Source organism: Anopheles marshallii, chromosome 3, assembly GCF_943734725.1.
Source record: "Anopheles marshallii chromosome 3, idAnoMarsDA_429_01, whole genome shotgun sequence".
In the NCBI taxonomy this organism is placed as follows: Eukaryota; Metazoa; Arthropoda; class Insecta; order Diptera; family Culicidae; genus Anopheles; species Anopheles marshallii.
The window spans coordinates 64,982,471-64,996,930 of NC_071327.1; the positions used below are offsets into that span (position 1 = coordinate 64,982,471).

Below are 14,460 nucleotides of genomic sequence, written 5' to 3' on the forward strand. Positions count from 1 at the left end.
GAAAACATGGTTGAAGGGAATTATTCATCAGACGAATACGGCCAGCTACATTCTGCTCACATACCTGTGTGACCGATGTCTTGAATGCTAGTTGCTTTCGGAATAGCGAAAGCCTTCTAGCCCTCCTTTGTTATATTTGTGTTGTGTAGCAGAACCCAAGTTCCAAGGCCACGCGGACGATGGGAAGTGTCTGAGGCGCAGCACGGATGGCGTTGTATGTTATTATTATTATCGTTGTAATCCGCTCGCCTAGCTGTGTTGACGGAGAACGTTTTTCGTATTTCGGAACAGCTGATGCAAGCGGTAGAGCGATTTCAAGCAATTTGCTTCGGTAGGGTTGGAAACGCAACCACTGGCTAAAATGCTACGCACGTCCGAAGGGAAGTCGCGTGTTTTGTACAATTTGTCTACGGACTAAACGATGTTTGTGGTTGGATTCGGGCACCTCGCGTACTAATGCTTGCTGCTAACCTTGAAAATCCACACCAAACTACGCGCTGCTTTTGTTCTCTGATATATCTGATACGACACCCTCGTGGGAATGGATGCGTCTTTGCTAGGTCAAAGGAAGGTTTACAGCAGTTTTCAACTACGCGATTTTCGTGAGACCCTTTACGATAAGACTTTTGGACAAATAGAAAACACACGGTTGCGCGGACGAGAAGTTTATCAAACACAAAGCACACACCACACTCTCCACTGCTGACACAGTATCGCGCAAACCAATCGCGATCGTATTGACACACACGCACACAAAGGAGCCTATGTTCTTGTTTTGGAGATTTGTTTTTGCGCTGTTCCTTGTGTTTGCCTTCCTCGCTCCAGCCAATACGCACAACTGTTGAATTTGTTGAAGCTTGGACCTTAAAGAAATTCCACCACTGTTAGGCACTACGTGATGATTATGTATCGAATATTCTTTAGTTCGGTAATATGGTCAATCTTGGCAGCAATAGAATGCAGAATTTTCCAAGCGAACTTCCTTTTGTGATGATCAACTTGTATTTTGCACCTTTCCGTTCTGTTCTGCTGTATTTGGGCAAGTGTGTGTGCGCGAGATAATGGCAGAAAATCGTTGATGAGGTGAATGTGTGCGTGTGTCGAAAAGTCAGCTGTAGAAACAGGGTGACGACAGGGAGCAATCGATTGTCAAACTGGTAGAGACTGGTGAAGAAAGAAAATATGTTTCCAGCTCATTCATTTCCCCTCTTCATTTGAGAAACAACTTAAATAAATAACGAAAGAGTGCGTGCAATATTTTCTCTTAAATATTGCTTCCATCCTTGTAAAAAGGGATGGAAAAAAGTGTTGTAGCATTGAGCTAACCTTTCATTTTGTCTTATTCTGTTGACAGCTTGTCAACCTGTCAAAAGGTCAAAAAGACAATCCTGGGCGAATACCCAGTTGTTTACGTCCTCCTGGTGCGCTTGATTATTCTTTTCGATTTGCACATAAATTATTAAGTTTCTTATTGATTGTGGCAATTAGTGGATGTCTTGATCACTGAGAGTGTGTGGAAAACTGCAACGCAACATGCAACGAGAAGAAAAACAGTTGGACATGCTCCTGGAAGCAGTCCTCAACAGGTTGAACGATCTGAAACATTCGATTGGAGTGATGATACACAGATTGGAAACAGAATACGAAACGATAAACTGGCCTACGTTTCTGGACAATTTTGCCTTAATATCCAGTCATGTAAGCATTTCTCAAAATGGCAAAGGGGGAAGAATTAAAAAAAAAACGCCTCTCTTTACAGCTAACCGGTTTGATGAAGATACTAAGCACCGAAATTGGAACGCCACTGCGCAATCTTACAGTGCTGCCATTAATGCTAACACCGGAACGAGATGAAGCCTTGCTGCAATTGACGGAAGGAAGAGTACCTATCTTTTCACACGATCTCGCACCAGACTATCTGCGAACCAAGCCGGATCCTGGTGCCGAAAGTCGCCAGGCGGCACATGAAGCAAAAGCAAACAATCTAACCGTGGAAGCAAGCATGAAACAGGTGGCTCAGTATAATAAGGTAATATCGCACGTCTGGGACATTATTAGCAAGGCGAAGGAGGACTGGGAAAATGAATCTTCCACCCGGCCCGGCATACAACAGACCAGTTCGATGGCTGACACGCAAGCACTGGTGGCTGCCGTTGGGCTTGGCAATGGTTTGACTGCCCCGATAGGACCTCCAACTGGTGCGGGAGTTATGATTCCTCCGGCAATCAGGCAAGGTTCACCAATGAGTGCGGTTTCACCTTCTGGCAATGCCCCAATGGGCAAGATGCCGTCAGGTATTAAGACCAATATAAAGTCTGCTAATCAGGTGCATCCTTACCGTTAGATATGTTACTTTTAAGTGCTCATATAGTTCATATCGAAATAAAAATAAGTTTCTCTATAATGTATTCTCGCCTAGCTAGTAAAGACGCGATGTCGATAATGTCGATACTCTTTAAATGGTTTATAGGATGTGGGGAAATATATTTAAAAAGCAAAGGAACCAAAAAAGCCAATGAGAAAATGTAAACAATAGCGTCACACCTTTTGTTGACTGTACGCACTTTGGTTCGAGCCGGCATGACGAGTATTGAACGGGTGGCTGTAAACGTCTCCGTTTCCCCTTCATTTGCCAAAACGACTGTGTGATGTTGTGTGAGTGATTCAGTGTGGACGTAAACAACTTTGCACGGAGCGTCGATCTTCTGCTGGAGGTTTTATTAAATAAAAAGTGCTTCATTATGATTATGGACAATTCAAAAACTACCAGCAAAACTACGCTGCTCAAGCTGATGTTGTTGCGCGCATGGAAAGAACGTTGGACCGACTGCCAGTGGGGAATCAACGTGAAAACGGTAAGCATACACTTCACGCATCGCTCTGGACTGCCCTTTCGAATTCTTCTAGCAGTTGAAGTTGTCGGGGCGTTAAACTTCTCGGTAAACGGACCTGAAGAGTGATAACATGATCGCCTACGTCCTGATGAATCTCGTCACGGAGTCCTTTGCCGGGTATGCGCAGCTCCGTACCACTCTGTGTGCCAGGCTCGAGACAGATGTTGAAGATCCCGTTAATGCCCCGGATGGACAAATCGCCTCCCCTGATCGCTTTCAGCATTGTGATCCCCTCCGTCGAGTATATGTTCAGTCCGTTACGTCGAAAGTGATCACTATCTTGCACGTGCAGTATGACATTCAACTGTCGTTGTACACCCGGTACGCGTACCTTTAAGCGATCCTTGTTCTGTGAGGCTTTTGGTATGCATAGGGTCAGTTTGTGATGTTTCATAACAATTCCTTTCCCATGGCACTTGGGGCACGTTAGTTTCTGTGGTGTGTGCTTTGTACCGTTACAAAACTTGCAAGGCATTAGCAGATTACCACTTTCGGAATGATACACTTGTTTGCCCGTACCGTGGCAAATGCTACAAATGCCTTCCTCACCGCGTACCGACTGGGACCCGGTAAACGAGCAGCGGTCACACTTTACACCAATAGGCAGCGTTAGCTCTCGAACCGTACCTTCTATTGACTCCTTGAAGGTGAGACTGAGCACAGCATCTTCATAGTTGAGTTCGTTTAACAATGCACCGTGTTTTGCCGATTGTTCCTTCTGTCCCCTTGGTAGCAACATATGCTTCCGTTGCACATCACGGTACAGCGCGGGATTCAAGTCAACTACACTGTCGTTGCGGTTTTTCAATTCCTGCATCAAACCATCGTACGCTTCCGTTATTTGGCTAAACTTCAATTTAATTTCGGCCGTGTCGCTGCCCGGCCCCTGCTGAACAGTACTTCTATCTGGATGGAATTGTTTGGCCAGCTGATAATACGCCTTTTTGATGTCATGCAATGTAGCCGCCCGACCCACTCCGAGAATTTCATGGAAATCTTTCGGAGGTGCTACGGTTGACACTGATTTAGAGGACGATTTCCATGACGGTTTGGAAGACGCTTTGTGGGACGTCCTGTCGTCGGGAGATGGCGAGAATTTTTTTCCACTAGTATTACCACCAATTAACCGTATAATTCTAGATCCGAGACGAAATTTATCCGCCATACTCTCGAATGGCTTTTCACCGGTATAATTTTTTCCTGGTTACTGAGATCGACGGCGTTTCTCAAATGTTCTATAATCGTCCAGATATGCTCAGATGATTGGATTGCCCTTTTTATTTCAGATTCTCACGCGAGGAGTGAGCGGTGATGTGTATAACTTGGCCGATGCCATCGTCCAACAGGCGGTGGTGGGATCTGGAGCTAATATGGTATGTATTATTAAAAAGGTTTTTGCACATCATGCAATAACACTTTCACTTCTTTCAGCTGTTTCTCTCCTATCTGAAACATTCGTTGTGCGCTCACCTGATTTCCCATGCGGCCGTGCTGAATCGTATTGCCAAGTATGATCAGTTCGATAAACATCATTGTCTTATCGCGTTGCTTGACTTCCTCAAGTCCATTATCGATGGCGTTACCTGCCGGGGCAAGCAGGAAGAATCGATCCTCACCAAAGCGACCGTTTCGCTCGTACACTGGTTGCTGCAGATATATGAATGCGTCCTACAGTCATACGCCGAGAGCCGGGCACTTCAAACCGAAGAAGAAGACGTCGTACAACGTGTTGCTACCGTGCTCGAACGGATCGTTGAAAACCCATTCCTGCTGGGGGTAATTTCAATAGGAAAATGTGAAGATCCGGAACAATTCATAACGCTCCAGAAAAGGTTTAACGGCATCAACAACCTCACTCTGACTACCGGTTACGTGGCGCATGTGGGCAACAATACGAACAATGTAACCGTAACCGATTGTATGCGCAAGCTCGTACTGCTCGAGGTAGACATTCTGGAGATGAAACTGTTCGACGGTGGAAAGGTAGAACCGATCACATTCAGTCTGCAACCGTTCATCGCAATCGAAGTGTTGCTGAACCCGATGTGCGAAACCAACCAGTATGTAGCGCAGCTGATTAATCTGAAGCGCCTCAAGGGTTATTCGTATGCGCGCTTGTACTGCGAGATCATGCGCGGATGTCTCATCTCGCTGAACAATGTCGAGGGTACGACGAAGGAGTCGCTAATGTGTGCGTTTGCGTTCATCAAAGTACCGCACATTATGCACCAGATACACACGAAAACGAACGGCAAAGAGCAACAGGACGAAGCGACCAGCACGAACTACAGCGTGGAGGTGCTGGAAGCGTTCGAGTTGCTGCTGCAAGATGGTCCGGTGTTGGACTACATGGACATGAAGTGTTCCTGCAACGTTGTCGAGTGTCTGCTGAAGGAGATGGTGAAGCACAACCTACTGACGGAAACGCACGTGAAACATTTCGTCGCCCAGCGCGAACCGATTACGCTCGGTTTGCATAAGCTCGAGGCGAATAATGCACAGCTTACATTGATGCTGAAGTTCGTATTTCGCGTCGAATCACCTTTGGTGGGTATACTGAAAGCACTCAACACAGACCACAGCAAGGTGCAAGATGCGCTGCTTGCTATGCTGTGTCAGGTGCTGACGGGGAATAGCCTCGATTTGGTATTATCCGTTGCATCGGTGGAAGGGAAATTTAAAGCCTTCATCTCCGGTCTGTTGAAGTGTAACGATTACGCTAAACAAGCTACAGGAGTAGAAATTGGCAAGGCGAGCACCACCCGCGGGGCACTATTCGACGTTACCTTCATGATATTGGCCTCCATCGGCCAGAGCTACGGATCGGATGTCATCCTAGCCGAGGGAGGGAACAGTTTCTTTGAGAAATGGGTGCGCGATTACATGGTGGAAAGAAAGAAATCCAAATCCCCCATGACGATGGTGAAGCAAGCGGATCCAATGGTGCTAGAGGAGCTCATAATGGCGCTCAACAACGCCGAGGGTGGTGGGTTGAAGGCGGCCAATCTGCGCTGGGAAGATATATGCTACACCATCCCGGCCCTTCTCCACCAGGTACTGATGGCGTGGGAAAATGAAACGCTCTCACCGGTGGAGATCAAGAAAATGCTCGACGGATTGAAGGCGCACTTCTCCTCCTTTGCGGTCTGTGCATCGTCTTGGTTGTGCGCGTACATGCAGATGGTACGACAGGACGAGCAGGTAAAACCGATGAACATGGTGCAGCAACTCTGCAGTGCCCTGACGGGGCCCCAGGCGGAAGACTGGCAGCAGCAAGATTACTGCAAGGAGCGGTTCGGTTTAATGGGTCAGATCATACGCCGCATGCAGCAGGAATTTCAACGAACGCCTCAAATAAACCCAAAGCTGCGAGCCCTCTTCCCAAGCCAGCACATGGTTTCGCATCTGCCGCTGGAGGAACAGTTTGAGGAGGCGTGGAAAGCGATCGCCGAACGGGGTTGGTTACCGATCGAGACGACGTTCTTGCTGGATACGTTGCTGCAATCGTGCGGACCGTCCTGGCTGGTGGAGAAACTAATCGCCAAACTGTTTCTGTGCAAGTACATTCGCGACCTTAACAAAACGATGGACATAATCTTCGCGATAATGCACCTGGATATTGAACGTTGCACGATTGCACTTCTATCGCAGCTGGTGCCGATGATGCTGCTCAACAAACAGCAGTAAGTAACACGTAAAGTTGTAGCTAGTAGCGCGCAACCGATAATTGTGTCCCGTTTTCTCTTTGCAGAACACCCGAGATTGTCGATCCACAGTCGCGCGTGCTGGCGAAACTCTGCGTCTATTGCATCATCGTCACGATGGAAGCGTCACTGACGCTGTCGAAAAAACGAACCCGTGGAACTGTCGGTTCCGATATGGAAGATATCGATTCGTTGTGCACTAGCGCCAAGTTACGTAAGATCGATTTGGACGGTATTGGCGTAGGTTGTGAAGCAACCGGAGGCAATGACTTTACACTGGAGAGTGCACTTGATTCGGCGGCCAGCTGGGATGCGACATCGGCACCGAGCTTGAAGGAACCGCTGCAGGGTTGTTTGCAAACGTTGTTCCGCACCTTTACGCAGTACATCACCACGGACGAACTGTCCCCGAAGGTGTACTTTATCTTTCAGTTTCTGTCGCTGCTAGTCGAGAGCGGTCGGGAGCGGATCATGTGTGTGCTGAAACTGATTCCGAACGGATTGGTGCAGAATTTGCTAAAAATCAACGCCACCGATGAGATGACGGTTGGGCTAATCTTAAGGTATGTATATTCCGATCCTTGTGCAGGGATTCCAATTGCTTATTTGCGAAGTTGCAAAGTAGGTCAATGTTTGTATAGCCACCTGCAGTAAGCGATTAATGTAGGGATGATTCCCATCCTGAGCAATTCCTTTGCCGGGTACGGGTAGTTGTTTTGAATATTTCATACAAATTGAGGCATGAAACGCTCAGTTTACTTTTCGCCCTTCAATTAGGTGAATTATGTCCTAACAGCGACTCAATTCTCAAGGAATTCTTGAGTGAACCGCCTCTTCCTAGCTGGGATGATTTTTTAATGCAAAAGCTTCGAACGCAATGTGGTTCGTTGCCGTGGTTCAACTCCACCAGTTGCAGTTCCAATCCGTGTTCGCAATATGCCGCTAACGTTTTTCGACGAGACGACGAAAACCTGGCGAGGTCCTTCAATGGCCCCGCTGTACAACCCAGCACAAGGGGTCGGTGAGCTGTTGTATCGAGTTCTGCAACGCACACCGACAAGAATTGCGCAAATCAGTGTCGATACTGGACGCTCGATCACCTACAAGCAGTTGCATATTTGGAGCGTTCGATTCGCCCAGTCACTGACCGGTTGTTGTGGGCTTGAACGGGGCGATAAGGTGACGGTAGTGGCACGAAACGGAGAACAGGTAGCTGCAGTTGTGTTCGGATGTTTTATGGCCGCCGTGCCGTTTAATACGCTCGATCCCAACTTTCGTGCGGAAGATTACGAACACATGCTGCGAACGGTGGTGCCGAAAGCAATTGTGTGTGACAGCGATTTGGTACCGGAACTGAAGGTTGCGTGTGAAGCAGCCACAATCGAACCGCAGTTAATCGTTATTGGCAAACGCATTAATGGGTATCCAACGGTGGACGATTTTCTTCTACCAAGTGGGTTGGAAGATCATTATGTGTAAGTATTGCAACAAGGGATTTTTGTTGTTAATGATGTGAAATGTAACGTACACACAATCTCTTTCAGCCCCGTACACATCGAAAATCCCGCAAAGGAGCTAGCGATCGTGCTGTGTTCTTCGGGTACTACGGGTCTTTCGAAGGGCGTTTGTCTTTCGCACGCGGTCTGCATCGCGCACACGACCAGCCTGTGGAAAGCGACCGATTGTGAGCGTACGTTGTGCTTCAGCTCACTGTACTGGGTGTCCGGGTTGGGTGTGCTGCTGAACTCGAGCCTAGTCGGTGCAACGAGAATCATCACGCGCGAAAGCTTCAACGCACGGCTGTTGATCGATCTGGTGGAGCAGTTTCGTATCACAACGCTGTTTATGCCACCCTCGCATGCGTTAGCACTGTTGGGTGATCCAACGATTGGAATGGCAGATTTTTCTAGCCTACGGTTGGTGCTCTGCGGTGGCGGTTATGTATCGGGCGAGTTGAAAAGTTCGTTCGAGAAGTATCTCTCGAAGGCAGCCAAGTTTATCGCCGGCTATGGATTGTCGGAAATTGGCGGCGGGTGCTTCAATACCGGTCAATTGTACAAATCGGGCGCGATCGGGACGCTGAATGCTGGTGTGGAAGCGAAAATAGTCGACGCCGATGGTGCGGTTCTCGAAGCCGATCAGGAGGGTGAACTACTAATTAGGGCTGAGTACGTTTTTCTCGAGTACTATGGCAACTCGTCCGAAACGCGTGAAATGCTCGATCCGGATGGATGGTTACATACCGGAGACATTGCACGGTACGATCGGGATGGTGTGTTCTTCGTGGTGGATCGCAAGAAAGACATCATTAAGTATGCCGGCTTTCAGATCTCCCCGACGGACTTGGAGTGCAAAATTATGCAACTTTTCGCTGGGAGTTTGTTGATGGTTTGTGTTACTGGAATACCCGTGCCGGGGAACGATCTCCCGGTGGCCTTGGCAGTGCGTCAGCCGGAAGGTACGAGGGTGCATGAGCAAGACATCATTGACGGGTTGGCCGATGTAGTTGCCGACTTTAAGCAGCTGCGGGGTGGCGTGTTTTTCGTCGACAGTTTACCAATGACACCCTCCGGGAAGATTGTTCGCCGACGGTGCAAAGAAATTGCCCTAGCTTTGTACGAGGAAGAGCTGGAAGGAAGGAAATGAACTTCGAGACAGTGCTCATTAATTTTTCATTGTCCCCAATGCGGTTATAATGCGTAGAATATTGATTGATTATGGTGTGCAGTAGTGATGCACATGCGGATCGAACGTCGCCTGGAGAGAACGGTTGCAATAATTTAGAAATGTTGAGCTAGCTTTAGTGATTTCTGCTTGCGTGTTTACTGATTATTTAATACAATAACATTTGGTGCAAACATTTTCTCTTCGCATCGTTACAGACTCTACGATCTCAACACACCGAGTGGCCGCCAGTTTGCAATGTCCGACATCTGTTTGTTGCGCAACATTCAGATGCGAAAGGAGAGCATAAAGCTGTAAACCTAGCAGGGTTAACTGTGGACCCTGCGTTTATAATGTAATTTAAAGTTTGTGTAAAAGTGGAATAAATTCTGAACGTTCTTATTTTTAGCGAAGAACAGCTTAAATTAATTTAACCCAAGCGTGGCGTATGATGGGTTTCAGCTGCTTAAGTGTAAGATAGACTACAACTGAAATTGATCTATGCTAATCATTAATGTCGATGTAGATAAGGAATAAAACACTTACTCAACGGTCGATTTGATTGTGACAGGTGGCTTCGACTGTTTGAACGAAGAGGGCGCTACAGTGAGCGGCGAAACCGATCGAGCAAAGGATTCCCGTAGGATCAACTACCGGGAGAAAGCGACCTCGAAAAAGCTAACCCGGCTAACGAGGACGTGACGTTTTAGCTGCTCTAAATATCAAAAATCTGAGGCAATCGATTTGGCAAATAAAGATGGCTAATATAAGACCTGTATGTGTGTTTTTATTATGTTTGTGGAGTTAGTGTTTCCTGTAGTGGAAAGAACGCTGATACAAGTTGCAACAACTTATCACAACCAACATTGGGGTCGAACTTGCGGCACTTATTTCTCCTCACCAAACAACAACTCCATTAAATCGCCTGTTTCTTTACAGATTTGTTTGACTGTTTGTGCTGCTGCTCTCGCTTCTCGTGCTGATGATACTAATCCTTTGTCCCGTTGCTGCTGGCCCTTCTTGCGATTCGATCGTTCGCATTTGAATTTCTTCGTTCGCAGTGACCGTTTGCCGGTGCAAACGTTTCCGGAACTGCCAGTAACCGATGGCAACGGCACCTCCGATTACGGCCACCGCACCAATCACCATACCGCTAATGGAAGCCGCCGAAAGTGTGGCCCCCTCCGGTTCCGCGTCGGTGGACCCTTTTTCATCGCGATTGTGCAGCACAATGCCATAAATGTGTTCCATCGGATGTCCCTCAATCTTGCCGGCACAGATCCACTGGCCGAAATCTTCCGCCCGCACCGAAGCAATCACCAGCGAGCAGGAACCCTTCGCTATGTTATGGTTCGGATTGGAGTAGAACCGCCCGAGGATGGGCCGATCGGTGGTGATGTTTTCGTTCAGGCTGAACGCCTGCCCGGTCGGTGTTACAAAGCGACAGTACTGCAGCGGTGTACCGCGCGGAATCGAATCACAACCGAGCAGGGCCGGAAAATCAACACCCACCTCCACACGCTCGGACTGGGAAATCATCTGCGACGCGGATACGCGCACCTGAAACATGGCGGAAACTTCCAGTGCCGAAACGCGCCCACTTCCCACATAGCAGTGCCACTGGCCGGCATGTTCGTGGTCGAAAATGTTCGCGAACGTAATGCCACATTCGCCCATCTCTAGCGAAATGCCACTGTACCAGTAGTGCGCATCGTTATGCTCCGCCGTGAGGCTCTCCGAGAGCGAGTAGAATTGTCCGTGCGGTCCCCGAAACCAGCAGTAATCGATCGGTTTGTTAGCGTTGCACTGCAACGATGTCACGGTGCCGTTCTGTGCCGTTACCATCTCATCCGGCCGCATGATGGCTAATGGTGGATTAATGTCGGAACTGTCCACGATCGCACCGGACACCTTCGTGAGCGATTCGTCGCCGTAACCGAGCAAACACTTCCACGTACCCTTGTCGAGTCCTTCCGGGCCAAGAATTTCCAGCCCACACTCGTTGCGTTCGAACCCGGCCCCGATGTAGCCGTAGCGTGGTGTCCCAATGCCTGGGATGACGTTCAACCCCAACCCGTCCGCAAGTCGTACGAAGCGGCAGAACTTGAGCGTCAACTTGGTGTACATTAGATTGCACGACAGTACGTGATAGTCCGACTCCCGGTGGACTGTCGTTACGATTTGTTCCGCTGGAAAATGGACAAAAAAAAGGGAAATTGTTAGCTTTATCGCACTGGTGTACACCAAAAACGATTAAACCACGTTCTAAATCATTGCTTTATCAGTGGTTCCGATTTAAGCGATGGCTATCGTTGATCGTTAAGGTGCGATTAAATGTCACTGTGTGCGTCACTTGTGGTGATAAACGGACAAAGAAATAAGTCGTTTACCTTTATTCTCGATATGTATTCCGTATGTCATCTCGCGCATTTGTCCCTGCACTCCGGCAATCACGCTCCACACACCTGCCCCTGTTGGGTCGGTTTCGCTCAGCGGCAAATGGCACCGTTCGTACATTGGCACACTGTACGCACCTTCGCTGGCCATATCCTGCCGCAGCACGAAACAGTACTCGGTACGTTCGGGGCCTATTTCATCGAGGGAACTCACAGCACCACCGCCACCGCTTCCGATCCCAATTTCCGGCACGGCCGGGCGTTCGATTACGTCCACCATCGTTACGCCCCGTATCCGTTCGGTGCCCCGTACTAATGTCAGCCGCCAAAAACCACCATCCCGTTGATGCACCGGGCTAACGCGTATGCTGCATTCAGTGTCACCAAAGCGCAGAGCTTTTCCTTGCGAAATGTTCCGGCGAATGAGTGGATCACTCCCGGCAACACCGTGCACGTCGACGTCCGTCGGTGAACCGGGCTCGCGGTACAAACAACGATCACCCTCTTGCATCGGCACGAGCAAGCGCAAATGCATCACTTCACCTTCCGCCACGGTCACACTCGGGGGATAGATATATCCATGGCGTACTTCGAAGCTGGTCAGTAGATTCGTTCCGATCACCGCACCAAGAAGATGGGCTACGATCCAACCACCCAGAAGGGTGCACCAACTTGCTCGCACAGGCATACGGAAGGACACCATCCAGCGGGCAGCAATGAACGGTTCTGCGGTAGCATTCGGGTTCGTCGAGATGATGATTACACTCCCGGACCGAGTGAATGGCACCACTCGGTGCACAAGATTGATTAATCGATAACACTAAGACTACACCGATTGTACCTTATTAAGCTATCACGTAGATATCGGTAATCTTCCCCCGAAAAGTGTCATTAGCTTCTGGACCCTGGATCCGAGGTTGCACCGCTCCTAACGCCTTTAGTGTTGCAACGCATTCTGGTGAGCTCCCAACCTGTGCTGTCTGGTCAGAAGCTTAACATAAATTGATGTATGCTGAGAACCTTACGCCCGGTCAACAATTATTCTCAAGGATGCTCGGTCCCTGGCTGCGACTGGCCATCCATTTGCGGACAAGATCTCCGACAGGTTTTGCTCCACCTGATCCAGCCAACGAACTCGCCGTGCACCCTGCGCCTCGTGCCAAATTATGGGTCGCTGTCGAACACCTTGGAAGTTAGTTGGGGGTTTCGTGCAGTTGCGAAGACTGCTGGATCTCAGTAGACTGTGTTCCTCTGCACAATGCATCGTCCGGGCTGCTGATGACGTTGTCCGAAGTAACGACCGTCCCAAGATAGCAGAACTCTTCTACCACCTCGATGTTGTAGCCGTCAACTGATACGCTGCCTCCCACATGGACCCTATCACGAGCTAATCCCCCGGCCAGCAGGTGTTTCGTCTTCGTCGCATTGATTCTCAATCCAATTCTTGTTGCCTCACGCTTCCGTGTGGTGTACGCCTCACACACCTTCACTGTCATCTTGCCATGAATGTCGCGGTCCTTGCCCCAAGACGCGAAAGTCCGTCACATCACCTCAGAGCCCTCAAGATTAGGTTCAGATTTCACATGATGAATCTTTTAAATCGTGGTTATCTAAATGTTGCCCTAGCTCAAATATGGAGGCTGAACAGTTTCCCCGAGAAGACTCAACGAGCAACGGGCCAGATTACACCACTCAACACCTGCAACTGGGACTCCAACCGCCTGTTGGCAGAGTGCAATTAAAATCTCGACCCGCAAGCTTGATGGTATGAACACGACTACTTTAATCTATCTTTCTCCCAAGCGACTACAACTTTTTCATTACTTTCAACACCGCGACCGTTTCCTCTGGTTTGACCAGCTGTTATAAGCTCCGATGTCTTTTATGTACCGTCCGGGAATCTGAGACCTCGTGAAATAATTCTAGTTCCACAAATTATTAAAACAAACGCATGCCAGATGAATATGTAAAAGAAGCAACTTGTAATAAATAAAACCACACAAGCCAAGATTGTTGAATTTCCCTTTGTTCAATATATTTCATATCAAATAAAGTCAAATTGTCGTCTGTTCCATTCTGCAGAACCTTTCCTTGCCGTTACACAAAAAGAAAATCGACCGTTGTTTTGTATTTGTTTTGCGTAATAAAATGGTAAAATGGTTGCAACCGGCGCGCTCGGCTGCTCCGTCCGGCCGCTGTTGTGCGCGTTGTTTCCTTTCGTTCTAGAGTAAATCCATTGCGTTTCGTTCCAGTCTCCAGTCCAGTCGCGCCTAGCGATTGATATTTGCGCTGTAGCATTCTGTTCCTGATATTTCTCTTGATGCGTTTTAGGTATCGTCGCTTGTCTCTTGTACTTGCCCACACACATGCGTGGTTTTCTTTACGTAAGCTTTCTTCTTTTGTTAACAGTTGTTATCAGATTCAACAGTAAGAAAAATAAATTGTGCCTATTAGCTTCTTCGTTCCGCACTTCCTTTCTCACTATTCACAAAAGTGATCGTACAATGATGCAGTTAAATATTCGATGTTATAGTGTATCGTCCCTATCAGTATGTTTTTCGCGGTTATTCACTGCTCCCAATCGTTTCATACACTCTCTACTTGTGTTCCGTCCTTCGTTCCAGTTCGTTCGCGTTAGGTATTTTATTTATCTGTAGCACATTTGTTTCCAATGAACATACATTCATACACAGATTTATATATATATTTTTAATATGCATAGAGACACGTTTATGTATATAGTTAAGCATTTTAGCACTTGTTTATCGATTAAAAAAACCGTTCCATTTCCCGGTGTCTCAG

At 48.1% G+C, this 14,460-nt stretch overlaps 4 protein-coding genes across 4 annotated transcripts; 2 read left to right on the forward strand and 2 right to left on the reverse strand.

Annotated features, from left to right (window-relative positions):
- Window positions 1–1,533: 1,533 nt before the first annotated feature.
- On the forward strand, window positions 1,534–2,344 carry LOC128713731 (mediator of RNA polymerase II transcription subunit 8). The gene is made up of 2 exons (XM_053808597.1): window positions 1,534–1,698; window positions 1,760–2,344. The coding sequence occupies exons 1-2, from the start codon at window positions 1,534–1,536 to the stop codon at window positions 2,342–2,344; spliced, it is 750 nt and encodes a 249-aa protein (XP_053664572.1).
- A 397-nt stretch (window positions 2,345–2,741) lies between these two features.
- Window positions 2,742–9,580, forward strand: LOC128716345 (mediator of RNA polymerase II transcription subunit 24). The gene is made up of 5 exons (XM_053811265.1): window positions 2,742–2,855; window positions 4,181–4,267; window positions 4,326–6,577; window positions 6,646–7,161; window positions 9,481–9,580. Exons 1-5 carry the CDS (start codon window positions 2,742–2,744, stop codon window positions 9,578–9,580), a joined length of 3,069 nt encoding a protein of 1,022 aa, XP_053667240.1.
- On the reverse strand, window positions 2,869–4,059 carry LOC128716346 (chaperone protein DnaJ-like). The gene has a single exon (XM_053811266.1). It carries the CDS (start codon window positions 4,057–4,059, stop codon window positions 2,869–2,871), a length of 1,191 nt encoding a protein of 396 aa, XP_053667241.1.
- A 615-nt stretch (window positions 9,581–10,195) lies between the features above and the next one.
- Window positions 10,196–12,361, reverse strand: LOC128713021 (uncharacterized). The gene is made up of 2 exons (XM_053807884.1): window positions 11,653–12,361; window positions 10,196–11,451 (listed from the first exon to the last, which is right to left on the reverse strand). Exons 1-2 carry the CDS (start codon window positions 12,359–12,361, stop codon window positions 10,196–10,198), a joined length of 1,965 nt encoding a protein of 654 aa, XP_053663859.1.
- Between the last annotated feature and the right edge of the window lie 2,099 nt (window positions 12,362–14,460).

What these genes read in the sequence shown, in the direction of transcription:
- LOC128713731 (XM_053808597.1), top strand. Translation starts at nt 1,534, where the DNA reads ATGCAACGAGAAGAAAAACAGTTGGACATGCTCCTGGAAGCAGTCCTC. An exon ending in TTGCCTTAATATCCAGTCAT is followed by an intron (nt 1,699 to 1,759) that starts GTAAGCATTTCT and finishes CTCTCTTTACAG; the next exon opens with CTAACCGGTTTGATGAAGAT.
- LOC128713021 (XM_053807884.1), bottom strand. Translation starts at nt 12,361, where the DNA reads ATGGTGTCCTTCCGTATGCCTGTGCGAGCAAGTTGGTGCACCCTTCTG. An exon ending in AATACATATCGAGAATAAAG is followed by an intron (nt 11,452 to 11,652) that starts GTAAACGACTTA and finishes TCCATTTTCCAG; the next exon opens with CGGAACAAATCGTAACGACA.
- LOC128716345 (XM_053811265.1), top strand. Translation starts at nt 2,742, where the DNA reads ATGATTATGGACAATTCAAAAACTACCAGCAAAACTACGCTGCTCAAG. An exon ending in GGGGAATCAACGTGAAAACG is followed by an intron (nt 2,856 to 4,180) that starts GTAAGCATACAC and finishes TTTTTATTTCAG; the next exon opens with ATTCTCACGCGAGGAGTGAG. An exon ending in TGGGATCTGGAGCTAATATG is followed by an intron (nt 4,268 to 4,325) that starts GTATGTATTATT and finishes CACTTCTTTCAG; the next exon opens with CTGTTTCTCTCCTATCTGAA.
- LOC128716346 (XM_053811266.1), bottom strand. Translation starts at nt 4,059, where the DNA reads ATGGCGGATAAATTTCGTCTCGGATCTAGAATTATACGGTTAATTGGT.